Source organism: Centruroides vittatus, unplaced genomic scaffold, assembly GCF_030686945.1.
Source record: "Centruroides vittatus isolate TY-2023 unplaced genomic scaffold, ASM3068694v2 contig_564, whole genome shotgun sequence".
NCBI lineage: Eukaryota > Metazoa > Arthropoda > Arachnida > Scorpiones > Buthidae > Centruroides > Centruroides vittatus.
Window position 1 is genome coordinate 1,823,804 of NW_027122335.1, and position 17,562 is coordinate 1,841,365.

Genomic DNA, 17,562 nt, shown 5'->3' on the forward strand with positions numbered 1-17,562 from the left:
AAAAATTGTCTAAGTAAATGATATCCCGCTACAGATTAAACGTGAGAAATTAAAATAAAATCACAAGTTTATTATTGATTTATTTAGTAATATTAAAGGTAAAGGCATGTGAATCAGACAGTGATAAATCGGATTGAAATAAAAAAATTAAATATGAAAAAGGCCCAGACAAAAATTGTTCTCAGGTGGTTAACAGTAAAATATTAACAATAGTTTGATACAGTTTCTACATAAAGTTAATATATAAAGTCTAAAAATCTCGTTAAAAAATAAGATAAATTTAGGTATATTTTTGTTAACTTCTTATTCTATATTGCTTAATAAAAACTGTTAATATTGTAATTGTAAGTATAAAATACGAAAATAACATTAGTAATCCAACACACAGTTTGTACAGCACAAGGAATATTATAATCTCTATCATTTATTTTATATTGGTGTTACCAAAATGCAAGTTTTTGATTATATACAAAAAAAGAAGATAATTAAAATCAGTGGAAATTGAATAAAAACAAAAAATTTTAAGACTAATAAATAAGATTTAAAAAAGTTAACAACAATAAGAATTAATGAGCAAACTCAAAGATTTCTCATTTTTAAGAACTATTGATATGCCACCATTCATTAATCCCAAAATATCATGATGATTTTCAATCTGTCTAGGTATGACAGTTCTAACTATATTTATTACATAGCCTTTTAATGTTTCAATATCTGTAAATAGGTGTTTAATAAATCAGTTCCTTAATATCCTCACAAGAAGTCCAAAGGGAAATGAGGTAGAAACCAAACTGGTCATATCATTCTATCTATAATTAGGAAAAACATTATTCAAAACTAACTGCAGCAGCAGTAGTATGCCCCATTTTTCTAATGGGGATAAAAACTTCTGTTTCATGACAATTACTGAAACTATGTGCTCTGATCTGTTTTCCTTAAATACATAATACTTTTCATTATTACTCAGTTTTTTATCCAACATCTTTTAACTGTGACCTGCAGGAGTTAAGGGTAAGGGGCACATAGTAATCCTACGAGTGTTCTATACTTCTCTGTTATAATTTCACATTTTATACCTCAAGTAGACTCCTAAATGCAGAAAGATGGTAATTCAATGCATCCAGCATTTTCAGAATTACCGTTTAGAGAACTGAAATGATAATTTTTCACAAGAAAATTTAAAACCATTTTTTAATTTAGATAAAAAAAAGTCTGTAAAAAAAAAAGAAATGAAACATATAAAATAAAAGCCTTTTTTGTTGTTTGACATCAGTTTAAAAATCTTTTATGATGATGTTTTACAATTGTTTTTGCAATTTTGATCTAATTCATCTACCTTTACCTTCAATTTATTTGCAAACCTTGAGATTTCAAATAACTCTTCATTAAAAAAGAGTTTAAACTAGAATACCGAGTGAAATTTAATGATTATTTTTATTTTTAAAATATTAGTGGCTTATTAATATAATAAATATATTGAATGATAGAAGCCTATTCAGGCCCCATCTAACCATTTATATAATAATCAGTCCAATAAATCAATAATTTAGTTTGCAGGTTTATCCTTCACTCTCACGATGACTGCCTTGCAGATCATTCACAGTTTATCTTAGTGAAGAAAAACATCTATAAAAACAAATTAAAAAAACATTACTTATGTTCTTATTATAATTTTTATTACAGACTAACAAAAACTAAAACTTACATCAACATCTATTTAGCAAAACAAAACCTATGAACTGCATTTAATTTTATCAAACAAAGCATTTTATCAAAAAGAAAAAACTTAAAAAACCTATTATTTCAAAAACAAATTAATTCTATAAAATTTAATAAAATTTTATTTCAATTATCTATACACATACATCAAGAATAAAACAGTAGCTGAGTTGTTTCTTTTATTGATTGTACATAGTAGGTGTTTGATCAAATATTTGGCATTATTTGGAAATATTCAGTATTCAATACTTCCTCAATGCCAAACTATTTGGTCAAATAATCTCATTTTAGTTGGGAGAGAAAGAGACAGGAAAGAAAGAAAATGAAATGCGAAATAGAATGAAAAGAGCATTTAAAAATTCAGCATTTAAAAAATTTAAAAATATTGTTATTTAACCTTTTCTGAAACAAATAATCGGTTAATGTTACCTTAGGTAGCCAAGATAGTGGCTCGTCTCTAATTCCAGCAAGGAAACAGTGGGGGACACGTTCTAATCTAACCTATTCTAATAAATTACCATAATTATTAGGTTAGGTTAGGTTAGAACGTGTGTCCCACTGTTTCCTTGCTAGAATTAGAGACGAGCCGCCATCTTGGCTACCTAAGGTAACATTAACCAAATAATCTAATAAATGATCTTGAGCAAATATTTATTAATAATCATAATTCCTTCATTAACCAATTTATCACCCTTTTATCATCCTTGAAATATGATTATTAATAATCATAATTCAAAGATTATAAAATTTATTAAATGGAAACTTTATCTATTCAATGTTTTTTTTTTACAAAACAATATCACACACTCAACACCAAAACCATGTTAAGTATTAAGAAACCACTGTTATTTGGAATAATAATAGTTTTAATTCTAACAAAGCAGATATGCAAATACTTCCAACATTGCATGTCATCTCCAGACAATGAAAAATGTATTTAAAATACATTATCTTGCATATCTGTTTTGTTAGAATTAAAATTCTATGTGCAGTGCTAGAACTTCTATATATTATTGCAAAATACCTTTCTCACTTTTTCCAGCAAGTTTTTTAATTAAATTAAATGAACTAATGTTTTAAATACTCTCAAATAGCCATCTTTTAAGAACATTATGTAAATTTACAATTTTACAAATTTATCCCTGTATTTTTTATAAATGTGACTTTATACATTATTTAGTTATTTATTTCTGCTTAATTCTTCATATATCTGCATTAATTATTCACTAAATTTGTTGAATTTAACATATACTTGTAATTCCATTTGATGTTTATTTGATATTTATTTTTGCTTTTCACTAGGTTTATTAAGTTTAGTGTATAATTGTAATCTCCTTTGATGTTTTTTTTTCTGTATTTAGTTTATTTTATTTAAATTGTATAAGTTTAAGAATTCCAAATTCTGTAATACCATGATTTCATAAAAATGCAAGTGAAGTTTGATGTTTTAAATGTTATGTTCTGACTTATGTTCCAAATTATGCTAAACCTGAAGAAGGCTATTTGAGATAGCTGAAAACATTAGTCTGTTTAATTTAATTAAATAACTTGCTAGAAAAAGTGAGAAAGGTGTTTTGCAATGATAGTTAGAATTAAAGTACTATAAATGCTGAAAGACTGGTTTTTAATGCTTGTTTTGTAATTTATAAAAAAATACTTCATATTTAACAAAATTTTTTATTAAATATAAAATTATTTTCTTCTAGCTTCAATGATACTTTATAGATTATTATAAAAATTGTTATACAATAACAGTAACTAAATGATAAGTGTGTGTAAACTAAAAACCCAAAAAACAAATTTATTCTGGAAGTTGTTCTATATACAAAATGAACAATGTCCTGTACTGTACATAAATTAAAATAAAAACGATTTTGCAGTCTGTTTAATTAACAAAATCAAAATACCTCACAGTCTACCTTTCAAACTTTCCCATATATTTCTGGAAGTACTCAGTCATAAATTGGCAATGCTTGTTCTGAATTCTTTCGAAAAGTTCTATGATGGAACTGACCTGTCAGTCATACAATCTCTGCTTTAACTGGTACCAAAACTGTTCCATCAGGGTACATTAGGCATATTATTTTCATGAGTAATATACCATACTCTCATGGTCAAAGGCAGCAATTGTCTCAAAAGTAATGGAATATTGCCATATCTGGCCAAAACATACATGTTCCATTCAGATAGCACTTCAAGAATGGAACTAATCTCTTCTTGATACACTTTATACTACATATTTCTGTGTCAATACGAAATTTAGATAATGATAGTGTGATGAAGATCTGAAACTGCTTATGAAGGCATATGGCTACCCACAAAAAACTTTCATCAGTAAAAATAACACTTATGTTAAACCTTGTAACCAGAGTGGTTGTGTTATATGATAGCTAACATTTTCGAGGCCTCTATCATATAACACAACCACTCCGGTTAAAGGTTTAATGTAAATGTTATTTTTATCTCATCCCGGTGTGTGAAGGAAGACAAAGATGAGATAATTTCATCAATAACTCTGACAAAGAGACGACCAGACATTGTCCTCTCTGATATGAATGAAAGCCCATTGCCCTAAACACAAATAGTTCTTTGTCCAAATAATAGAACCCACTTCTCAAGCATTTCTGAAAAACAGGACAGTGAAAATTCAGTGTTCAACTTATAAGTCTGAAAGTTCTATGCACCATAAGAATGGCAGTAACTGAGTGGATAAGAGGTTGTAGATGTTGGAACAACTTCATATGGGTGATTCTAGGTGACTTCAGTTTTTTTTCTTTCTTTTTTTTTAAGTATATAACATAGTTATTTTATTATTTTTGTGTATCATTAGCATTATTATTACTATTCTTATTCCTTACATTTAGAGCTTATAAAAGTCTAAAAATCATGATGTCATTTCCTATTTTGCAAAAATGAAGTTTCTGTAGATTTAATTCTTTTATGTCATTGAATAAAATTTTTATTTCTTCATATTTATTTTCAGATATTTTAGCTCATGGTTACATACTCTGTCAACACAAACGAATACTAGATGTTACTGCTCATGAACAAAAAAGACAAGTCCCTGATACGAAAATAGGATAGCATAGTTGCAGCATTTTTCTTTTAATTGTTAATGTTATGGACAATTTCCTGATGTACTTATGTTTGTTACACTTCAAATAAAACAATACCACCATATCTGAAGCTTACAAGAGGAATAAGAATAGTAACAATAATGCTAATAATATGGTAAAATAATAAAATAACTATGTTACACATTTTAAAAAATAAAATAAACTTACAAAGGATTGAACCCATATCATGTAGATCCAGCATCTAGAATGCTATCCACTCAGCTATTGCCATTCTTATGTTATATCAAACTTCCAGACTTATAAGGTAAACACTCAAGTTTCAGAGGCCCGTTTTTTCAGAAATGCTTGAAAAGTGGGTCCTATTATTTGGACAAGAAACTATTTATGTTTAAGGCTATGTGCTCGCCAAGTTTTGTTTTAATCATAGAGGACAACATCTGGCTGTTTCTTTGTGAGATGTTTAAACTCACTTTTGCATAATGTCCATTTTTCCTAGTAAAAACTTTTATTTTCCACATATACAGAACCATCCTGTGTAAAATATAAGATTCACTGTCCAAACATTCAGGTAGACCATGAAGCTTTGTTCGATCATCAGAGTAACCTTGTTTGATTTTCTAACTGCTTCACTATATATTTGGATTAGAAATCCTTTCCCATTAACAATATTTGTTTCCTTTAAAACATCCTACACGTGTGTGGAACATTAAACTTTCAATTCAGCTTATGGAGAGTGTGATTCCCATTAACCCTTCTACTTTCTTTCTTCAGTTCTAAATAGCATTTTTTTCCTTTTCCACTCTTAATTATATCATATATCAATATAAAATATTAATATGACTATACATTTAAAATATTCCACAGTGAAAAGTTTACTTTTTACCAGATTTCTAGTATAAAAATTTCCAATGATTTTTCTATATCTTTTAGACCAGTGTTTCCCAACGTGGGGCCCACGCCCCACAGAGGGGCAATTCGATTGTTAAGGGGGGCAATTCGAAAATGCACTTGTCCAGAGTTAAAGTTAACCATATAGCCGCTGTATGCCATATTTATTGTAAATATTGATTTTAGTTAGTTTTAGTTTTCTTTGTTCTTCGTTTCCCATTCCTTCTAGAACTTTCCTTTATAACCCTTTTCCCTTGGGTAGGATTAACAATTCTGGGAACCACTGAGAACAAAGAGATGAACGAGGCCCTTAGGCTGGTGAAAGAGGAGAAAGGACATTCTTTGCTCAGACCTCGAGGTGGACAGACACAAGTTGTGGTGTTTCAGATTGCGTTTGGCAATGACTGGAAAGTGCAAGAGACTTTGATGAAAGGATCGGGTTTTCTCGTGGTTACCATAAAACAGTGTGGCAATTAAGTGCAAGAAAAACTTTAACGAACACGACAAGAGATCTTCCAAAAGAGTTCAACGTATATGTGGGGGGGGACATAAGAATTTTAGAAAGACTTAGGTGGGGCATAGCACAAAAAAGGTTGGGAAACACTGTTTTAGACCTTTTATTTCTAAAAGTCAAAATGAGTTTCAAAAAGGAAACATTTGGAATTTAACAAACAATTCACAGAAAGTCTACATGTTTCAATTTCTTCTTATGCATGTGCAGAAAAAATATGGAAGTTATTCTGGATTTTTAGTTTACATGTCTATGTTATGGACAAAGTGATTGAGGATTATGAATAATGACCAAAAAGGACCCGCAGTGTGATAAATATTGATTAATTTATCAAATTGACCAGTCATTATGAATACTGCTATCACCTAGTCAAGCAAAGTGATAATAATAAGTTAAGGCGTGATCATCCGACATCCTAGCCAATCCTAGCCACGATACGCACAGCACTCAGTTGCGTGTGCGTATCGTGTTTAGTACCAAATTTTAAATTCGATTAAAAAAACTCCACTTATTTCATTTGGAAATATTAATTTTTTTGTGAATTATTTCAAAGTACTATTAACTGATACTCTTCCGGTAACTTAGAAGTAACTTTCATTTTTGACTTTTTCACTTTTTGTATCATTGACAAATACGCTGATTTTGTAAAAATTTGATTGTTCTCCCCTTTTTCTGCTATTAACTCGTTTAATCGGTTGTTGAAGCAATTATTCATATCACTTATGATCGTTACTTTTGTCAAAGAAGAAAGATTAACTACTGGTCACATAAATTTAAAAATCGGTACTAAATGCAATATGAATGCACAACTAAGATGTAAGTTGTGATTGGCTAGCATATGTTGGATGATCACTCCTCAACGTATTATCATCACTTCGCCCGACTAGGTGATAGCAGTATTAATAATGACTGGTCAATTTGATAAATTATTGAAAGTTATTACAATGCCTGATTTTGTTGGTCATTATTCATAATGCCCATATTAATCACTTTGTCCATAACATCTATAATCCTTCACAAAATATATTATTTTAATTATTTAATCTTGTTTTATCACAATCAAAGTTTAACTAATTCAGGAATATAATTGTTAAGTTATTATGTGTAACTGAAATAAAATTTATATGTACACATTCTTCAATTCTTCAGAAAATAAAATTACAGTCAAACCTGTTTTTATGCGGGGGATAGGGACCGCATTAAAAAAAACGCATAAAAAAAATCTCACGAAACTTCACGAATGGCTGTAAATAATAGTTTTCGCAACACAATTAAAAAATATTTTTTTCATGCGGTCAACAGGGACCGCATAAAAGAAGTCTCACATAGAAAATAACTCAAAACCGTACGAAATAGAATTTATTGACAACAGATGTCAGCACTTGACTGCATCGTCTGGTCTATCGTCTGTTTTACATATTTTTGTCCAGTTGGTGTTTTGTTGACTTAAAAAGTAAATTATTTCATTTTTCGCATATTCATGCAATAATATTACTATAATAAGTGCATTTATGCTATAATAAGTTTATTCAGCTATAATAAGTCAACGTAAGACATGACGAATCGCACGAGACTAGTCGCCAACTATACCGCACAAATTAAAAATTCGCATTAAAAAAAATCGCACAAATAAAAATCACACATAAAAAGAGCGCATAAAAACAGGTTTGACTGTACTTTTTCTAGTAAAACAATCATACTGACACATTAAATTTGATATTTGTTTGAAAATTCAATATGTATTTGAGGTTCATCAAATTCATATTTTATTTTCACACTGTAATATACTGTAAATACATAATAATAATAATTTTAAAAAAATCAATCAATTAAGATTTATTTCAAGATTCTTTCAACAGTTAAAACCGGTTTGAAACAGCTACATAGTATTATATGTATGATTTACTCAATTCCAATGAAGCAACTGAATCATAAAAAGTTGTCATCATGCAACTATTCAAAATCATTTTAATCATTCTTCAAATAATCTCAAAATACATGTTAGTTTACTGATTTTTCAGTTATCCTGTATATAAAAACACACAACTATTATTGATAGAATAAAAAAGTATTCATTAGAAAATGTTTGATTTATTGTGAAATCATCAGTTTACAGTATATTATAAAATTTCAATTCACATTTGCAGATTATTATTATTTACATTTTCAATGTAATGACTAGTCACACAACAACAAGAAATCACAGTATAGTAAAGCATGTAAATTACCTGCCATTATACAAGAAATATGGAAAAAACCATAAAAATTATTTAATCAACAAAAATAAGAAAAAAAACTGTTATGGTTGTAAACAACATAAGTAAAAAATCCAATTTAATTTTTCTTTGAAAAGCATTCAGAGATTATATAATCTATGTATATACAACAATGTTATATACATATATGTAACACATTTCAAATTTGCATTTCATGAATAACTATTTCATATCATCAGGCATACTACTGTATTTTTAATTTCGTGTTCAGCTACAGAAGTTTATACAATGAAGTAAAACAACAAATTTATTCTAATTGATTTTAATCATTATAACGGCATTCATAAATCAGAAATATCAATTTGATAAAGTAATGGTTTCAACAAAAGGCATGTATAAATATAATGCACTTATTTAAATAATTTTATTATTTTATACTTCATTAAATCTTTATTTTCTTCAAACTAGGTAATATTGAATTTATTTAGTCATAGAACTGTATAACCTACAGAGACTGAAATTGTAAAATATTCATTTAACTTAAACTTTTAAAAATTTAAAATCAACTTTGCAATAAAGTTCAAACAATTTTTACTTTATTCTGTAAAATAGAGTATCAGGCATTTAATATTGTTTTCACTTAATCATGGATTTGAAATTGCCAATAGAATGTATATGTACAGTACAACCAACCCAATAATTAAATCAAAAATTGAACACACACCTGAATTTCTTTATCGGGCTACTTAAAGCTAATTTAATTAAATATTGAGTAATTTGGCTAGAAGGAGGCAGTTAAGCTACCATCTCTAGATAAATTTAATAATTAGAAACACAGAAATTTAATTTAGATTATTATGAAGAAAAGATCAGCCCAGAGCAGAACTCAAACCTACAACTCATCCTTACTGTGCAGATATTTTCCTAGTTCAACATTTGCATTTGGCAATTTGTATGTGACAGAAGGAACTGTGCTTTTCTTAGAATTACAATGTCTAAAAAAACTCATGTAAATCAATAAAAAAATAAAAGTATTAAAAAGTTTATTATTAGTTTTTTGTATTGATAAAAATTATATTACTAACACATATTTTATGGAAATTCTAAGTCGTAAACTTTATAAACTTAAATGAACAGTATGTGTGATATTTAACATATTTTCAAGCCATTACTACATCAACTTTTGCACATCACTAACTTCTTGATGTGTGGCTCAAGTAGAAAATGTAGTCATTTATCAATGTCCTCAGAAAAATTTGTATAATTTTTGGTTTATTTTCTAATATATACATGCTAACCATTCTTGAATCCGGCCACATATTTACTGCAACAAATAGAATATCTACAATACATCCATTTACTCCATTATATTAAAATTATTTTATAATGCATTTGAAAAGATAAGACAATATGACGACCATAATGATGATAAAAAGTTTATATTTCATTAATTTAAACCAAGATAACTAATCAGCATTAATAAAATGCTAAATTCAAAGTTTGTGTAACATTTTTCAATACTGATATGAAAAAAAAACATTGAAACACTTCACTGATATGGAAATGTCTAAACCATGTCAAAGATGTACATAGCTGAAAAAATTCTCCTAGATAAAATTCATTAATAAAAAATTGTATTGCAGAAATGAAAATTAAGCAATATGTAGGAAAATAATTATTCACCTACTACATTTATTATTCTTTGGAACTATCAGTTGATACTGGTTGTCTTCTACATCAAAATTGATATACTCAGCAAACAATTTTAAAATGTTTCTTTCTGTAATGAAACAAAGAATGAAACTTCATTACTGGAATAGATATTACAAAATTAATAACCATTTAGGAAATGTCATGATATGTCTTAATTAGATTATGTTAAATCTTGAATAAAATCATTTGGAATAAATGTCAAAGTATTCCATAAACATGAAAAATTCTTTTGATTTAACCTTCACTAACACATATTCTACATGTCTGCAACTATTTCTCAGAGATACGTGGGTTGTTCAAAAAGTTCCTAAGCTTTTTGAACAGTGTGCTTCCAGTTGGTTATTTTTTAATCCGCTTGGAGGCTTTGTGTCCCGGAAACCTCTTGAGTAACCTACTTCAATCTGTTTGTTGATATCTTGTTTTGGTGATTAGTTACGACTGTTTATGTGAAGGGATGTTGTTTGTGGGGTTTGGCGAAAAATCGGATCCGCAGAAATGAGCTCTTTGAAGGAGCAACATTGTTCTGTTAAATTATATGTGAAACTCAGAAAATCTTTCATGAAAACTTTTGAGTTGATTACCAAGGCTTATGGTGAGGGTGGGTGAAACATCCCCATCCCAAAAAAAGTTCAACAAGTTCGCTCAAATGTTAAGGTGATGTTGACTGTTTTTTTTTTGATGCAAAGGGAGTTGTGCATCATGAATACCTACCTACAGGCCAGACAGTCAACACAGAGTACTACTTGGGGCCTAAGAAACAGAATCAGGCAAAAACGGCCTGAACTTTGGAGGAGTGGCAAGTGGTTTTTTTTCACCACAAAACATGCCAGCTCATTCGTCCCTCAGAACTCGTGAGTTTTTGGCCAAAAACAAGATCACTGTGCTTCCCCACCCACCCTACTCACTTGACCTGGCCCCATGCGACTTTCCTGTTCCCCAAACTAAAAAACATGCTCAAAGGAAAAAGATCTGCCACCATTCTAGAGATAGGAATGAAAAAAAAATGAAGGAGCTTATGAGCATTCTGAAAAAAGCATTCCAGGACTGTTTCAAAAAGTGAAACACCATTGGGGAGGAGACTACTTTGAAGGGGACCCTGACAAATAAATTGTAAGTGAAGTATATTTTTTGTAATAAAGTCCAGGAACTTTTTGAACAACCCTTGTACAATATACAATAATAATATTAACTAACTTGGTTGTCATGAAAAGAGCTATTATACAAGTTTTTCTTTTCTTATACAAGAGAGATACTAAAATTATAAAAAATTCCAACTAAAATATGTTGAGATAACAAAAATAATTTTTTAAAATCTTTTCTCAACTTTAAACTATACATTTCTTTTGACTAAATTATTTGTTTGTAGATTATTCATCAAAAAATCCAGCAATAAGTTGCATAACTTTCCCTGCTGTTATGAGATTTTATTTAAAAAATAACTTTATTTATTTATTATATTGTAATTAAAAATCAAATTGTGTTATGTGATTCTGTTATGAAAAATTTTATATATTTTTTATCAAATGGCAGAAAGTTTAATTTTGAGGGTCTTGATGAGTTTTGTAAAAAAAACTATAAATGCTAATAATGAATATCATCAAGTCCAACCCCTCTCAAGATATGACATGAAGTCAGTCTATCTCACCAAGCAAAATCATCTGAGATAATTTTTTACTTTGTGTAGTTTTTTTTTATGACAATTTAGATGATAGCCAACATTATTTTTCTTGGGTTTTCTCAAACTTTTGCAACAACTTTCTGCACAAAGTCTTCAGTAATGATAGATGGTCGCCTATTAGTACAGCTATCTTTAACCTGTCCCATGTTGACCTCATTTGAGCTAACCTGTTGACCCCAAATATACTTGTTTCTGCATCAGAATGTTTTTGATACTAGATGTCCCTATGTGTCATAATTTTTTGTTTTTATATTCAATATATTTATTTTGTTTGTACAAAATATAAAAAATAATTTTTAACAATACATTAGCCACGATTATTATTTTAAAAAAATGTTTGTTAGGCTCAACATTAACAAAAATTCAACATGGTGGCCACATGCAACAGAGAAAAATTTCAACATGGGATAGGTTAAATGCTCTAACCCATTTTCTTACCATTTCATTGCTCATAATGTTTTTTCCATATACCTCACTAATCTGCTGGTGAATGTCAGCTACTTTCACATCTTTTGCATTTAAAAAAAAAAAAAATTATTGTGCGTACTTCAATTGGTGGGATTTTCAATTGTCTGAGGCATTTTAAACACACACAAACGTAAAATGAATGAATGCTTCCGTAATGGCATCTGTGGCTAGCCAACAATTGTAGGTACTCAGTGAATATAATAGGACCGTAGCACTGCAGCAGTCCTATTTTAAAACAGTACTTATTTAAAAAAACATGTCATGTGTGTATATATATATATATATATATATATATACTTTATACATAGTATAGACTCCAATATGCTTGCAATTTCACTTCATGTTTTGTGGTTTGAGAAATCTGAACAAGAGAACCATTTTCTAATACAGTAAAATATTGTTTTAATGGATTACTTGGGGTATCGAAAATCATCGTTCTAAAAATCCATTATATTGCAAAAGAAAATTTCTTGCACTCCAAGGAAAATATATTATTATTCAAAAATTTTTCGTTTTTAAACCCCTTACATGAAAAACACCTGTACTCAAAATTATTCATCCTCAAGATTTGTATCCTTATTTTATATAAACACATATATTACAAGATTCTGTAACAAAGCTGACAGAAACTGTGTACTGTACATTATAAGCCAAAAAGCAACAATGTATGTATGATCATTAGAACTTCATGATATGTTAAAAAACTCATCCACCTTGGTTTGCTTTGATGACACTGTGATGTCTCTGTAATACTACGCTCGCACATAATCCATGACTCACTTCGATCTTGATTTACCTACAATCTAGATTGTGACTGTCGCCAGTCAAATGCGAGATTGAAACAGTCGAGAGAGGTCGCACCAAGGCATAGTCGCCAACCGTGGTCACAATCTAGATTGAAATGCTCAGTGCGAACAAGGTATAACAAAATGTGGCACACCTTTGTTGTACACAAGAGCATATCTAGAAGCGTTAAGCAGAGATAAAATTACATTGATTTGGCAGGATCTGGAGAAAAAATTTGTTATTCCAAAAAAAATCCATCCACAATCCATTAAAACAAGATTCTACTGTATTTCTTTTTCATAGAATGTTGGAACATTATAAAATATTCATTTACAAGTACAGTAGAGCGTCGATAAGTGGAACGTCGGTAAGTGGAATGACCGGAAAGTGGAACGATTTTCAGTCGGACTGTGTCATGCTGAATCGAATGTTTTTGATACTAAATTTACTTCTAAAGTATAATTTTCATGTTTTTTATATTCTTTAATATATTTATTTTGTTTGTACAAAATGCAGAAATAATTTTTAACGATACGATAGCCTCGATGATTATTATAAAAATTTTCGTTAGGCTTAAAATCGACGAAAATTCAACACAAAGCGACACGCAACAGAGAAAAATTCAACAGGAAGCGATACGCAACGGAGAAAAATTTGAACATCGAACAGGTTAATGTATTTTTTCGTACAAAGTTGGAAACTGGAACAAATCATTAACTGGAAGGACCCCAGTCCCCAATTGGTTCCACTTATCGACGCTCTACTGTACTATTAAAAGGTTAATAGCAAAATTTGTTGAAGAAACTGATAGATCCATAATACACAAAAAAAAACTATGAAATCTAGCAGTATAAAGTTAAACTATTTAACACAATAAAAATCTGATTACTGAAACAAAAATGCATGCCTGAGTACTGACTCATTTACATGTTGTGATAACCACTAATGATAAAAACTGACTCTTCTTGGCACTCTACCAACAGTAGTTCTCTCATCCATGGAGTGGACTATATGACATTAGGCAACCCTGACAACCCTTTTCAGAAGAAGAATGTAAACTGAATTCAAAATTTAACAACTCCAAATTGAAGGTCAAATTATTTAAATTTTGGTAATTAATTTTTTTTTTTTATTAACTTTTAAAGCTATATCAGAAAAATATCAATAAACTCTAAGTGAAAATAATAATGTGATTATAATAGAAACAAATATTTCATTTAATGGGAAATCTGCTATTATTTATTTGACAATAATTTTTATAGCCAAGGTTTGTAATTAGTGGCCTTTAAAGCTATAGTCACACCTTGCAATTTCCAGTTGCACAGACAATCACAACCACAATAACTGTTCCTGATAACTAGTAAACTCCTCCACAGCCTGCACACCTACAGCTACACTGCACCTAACTTTAAAACAAAGTTTGTTCTATTCATGCCAATAGCAAACATGCATCCAATAAGCAGATGCCTTTGTGCCACATCATATGGCAGCAACTTTGAAAATACAGTAGAGTGTCGTTAATCCGAACCCCAGTAATCCGAATCGCCGGTTATCCGAACGATTTTCAGTCGGACTGTGTCGTGCTGAATCGAATGTTTTTGATACTAGATTTACTTCTAAAGTATAATTTTTATATTCTTCAATATATTTATTTTGTTTGTACAAAATAAAGAAATAATTTTTAACAATACAATAGCCTCGATTATTATTATAAAAATTTTCGTTAGGCTTAAAATTGACGAAAATTCAATACAAAGCGACATGCAACGGAGAAAAATTTGAACATCGGACAGGTTAATATATTTTTTCATACATAATCGGTTATCCGAACAAATCACTAATCCGAACAACTCGTTTCCAATTGATTCGGATTAACGACTCTCTACTGTAGTTATCATCATGGCAGAAGTGAGAACAACAGTACAGCTTTAGAATCAAAATTGATCAAGCTGATTTAGGTTCACAAAATGCCTGTGGAATTTTAATTCTTCGTTTTATTAAAAAAGAGATAAAAGAACACAGGCGAAGTATGAGATAGTCTTGTCATTGAATATCATTTTAGATTTGTGGATATAAAATATTGATTGTTTTTAGTTCAGTAATGACATTATTTTAAATATAGCTGAAGAACTAAGTAAAAAATACAGTAGAGAACCGAAAATCGGAATCAATTGGGGACTGGGGTTGTTCAGATTAGGGATTTGCTCCGATTACGGTCTATGTACGAAAAAATATATTAACCTGTCCGATGTTCAAATTTTTCTCCGTTGCGTGTCGCTTTGTGTTGAATTTTCGTCGATTTTAAGCCTAACGAAAATTTTTATAATAATAATCGAGACTATCATATCATTAAAAATTATTTCTGCATTTTGTACAAACAAAATAAATATATTGAAGAATATAAAAACATGAAAATTATACTTTAGAAGTAAATTTAGTATCAAAAACGTTCGATTCAGCACGACACAGTCCGACTGAAAATCGTGCCGATTACCGGCCATTCCGATTACCAGGGTGCCGATTTATGACTCTCTACTGTACTATCATTTGAAAACATCATTCCTTTGCATTAAAACAAAGTAGAAGATAGCAGATTAAGTAGATATGAAGAGTACAGTGGTTTATTATAAGGTCACTTATACCCTGAAATTGTAACATGGGTCACAGGTTCACCATCACTACTTTAGGAATTCAGTGGGCCTGACACCCCTAAACAGTTGTTTGCATGGTACTCCCATTGGAATAACTGGTTTTCGTTAAACTGTTACATAGTACTGCAGTTGGAGTAAGTGTCAATCTTTTTTCATAATTAACTAGTTGGTGGCGATTTAAGCACTGATTGGCTTTTACCTACAAAGGCTAATACTACGTTCACACACAATCCATGACTCACTTTGATCTCGATTTACCTACAATCTGGATTGTGACTGTTGCTAGTCGAATGTCATGCTGTTCGCACAGGCAGTCAGCTTGAGAACAACCTGACTATTACACGCGATGATAAAACTGACATAACTACGCGGTAAGTCACGAACACCAACAAACAAAATGAAAGTTTTAGTTAGAAATAAATACAGTACTTTTTCTTGCCATTTATCTAATAATAGACAGATGTCATCGTCTCTCCAAATACAGTATCTTTTTTATTTCTCTGTCGATAGCTTGACACATGTTCTGCTGCCATCTTGTATTTTCTCACAGGCATGGGATTGTGGGATCTCTCTTATGACTGGATCTAGTTTTGAGAACTCTCTGAAGTCAATCATGATTGAACCTCGTTTCAGTCGAGATTGAAACAGTCGAGGGAAGTCACACCAAGGCATAGTTGCCAACCTTGGTCACAATCTAGATTGAAATGCTCGGTGTGAACGGGTATGTCTGTTTCAACGAATAAGATATTTGTTACAACGCTGTATTTTTAAATTTACTAACAAAACTCCTCCTTTCCGTGTTGTCTATGGGAGACCTTTCTTTTGTTCATTTGACAATAAAATCCTAGTTTGCATGCCTGTTGGGCTCTAATTAGTATATTACAGCTAAATGACTATCCTTTAACCAATAAGCATCGACTTGGGTTTGTGGGGTGGGAACTTTCTTGGAAAAAGTTATACCAACTCAGAGCTACATTGTCCAGTGGTGTAGCGAACATAACTGCGCCCGACACTTTATTGGCACCCCTCTCCCCCTCCAGAAACACATATAGGCCTAGTTTGTCTTGGAGACCATTTGGGCGCCCCTCTGCGAGTGGCGTCCAGTGCATGATACACCTCCCACACTACGCCACTGACATTGTCAGCTACAAATGTAAACAAAAAATTATAAATCATTATTCTTATCTATTTTTAGCTTAAATTTAATAAATTTTTATGTATATTTATCCTATTTAACAAATAAACATGTTTTTTTATATCATTCAGCCATAAATCTTTCAAAAAACAAAGTACTTCTGGTTATCGTAATACAGTAGTGAACCGAAAATCGGAATCAATTGGGGACTGGGGTTGTTCAGATTAGGGATTTGTTCCGATTACGGTTTATGTACGAAAAAATATATTAACCTGTCCGATGTTCAAATTTTTCTCCGTTGTGTGTCGCTTCCTGTTGAATTTTTCTCCGTTGCATGTCGCTTTGTGTTGAATTTTCGTCGATTTTAAGCCTAACGAAAATTTTTATAATAATAATCGAGGCTATCGTATTGTTAAAAATTATTTCTGCATTTTGTACAAACAAAATAAATATATTAAAGAATATAAAAAACATGAAAATTATACTTTAGAAGTAAATTTAGTATCAAAAACGTTCGATTCAGCATGACACAGTCCGACTGAAAATCCTGCCGATTACCGGGGTTCTGATTTACGAGTCTCTACTGTACTTCCGTAATACATAAGAAATAGGGTAGATGTACCAGTTTTGGCCAGTGTAGTACCAGTTCTGGCCAGAAAACAAACAAAATTTAATAGTACGAAGCACGGGTGACTCGTGCCGCCCTGTATTAAAATAGAC

At 30.4% G+C, this 17,562-nt stretch overlaps 1 protein-coding gene across 21 annotated transcripts in view; it reads right to left on the bottom strand.

Annotated features, from left to right (window-relative positions):
* Nucleotides 1-17,562, bottom strand: part of Caper (RNA-binding protein 39-like protein Caper) — a 102,247-nt gene that overhangs the window by 72,246 nt on the left and 12,439 nt on the right. For 9 of the 21 annotated variants that reach the window (XM_067274837.1, XM_067274839.1, XM_067274838.1 and 6 more), the window contains 2 exons: nucleotides 10,095-10,191; nucleotides 1,512-1,626 (listed from right to left, as the gene is read on the bottom strand). The exons of 2 other annotated variants lie outside the window; for them this stretch is intronic. In XM_067274837.1, the coding sequence (XP_067130938.1) occupies nucleotides 1,512-1,514 (3 nt within the window). In that variant the 5' untranslated portion in view covers nucleotides 1,515-1,626; nucleotides 10,095-10,191. The remainder of the gene's footprint in view (nucleotides 1-1,511; nucleotides 1,627-10,094; nucleotides 10,192-17,562) is intronic. 10 more of the 21 variants (XM_067274846.1, XM_067274842.1, XM_067274833.1 and 7 more) reach the window with 4 other exon arrangements.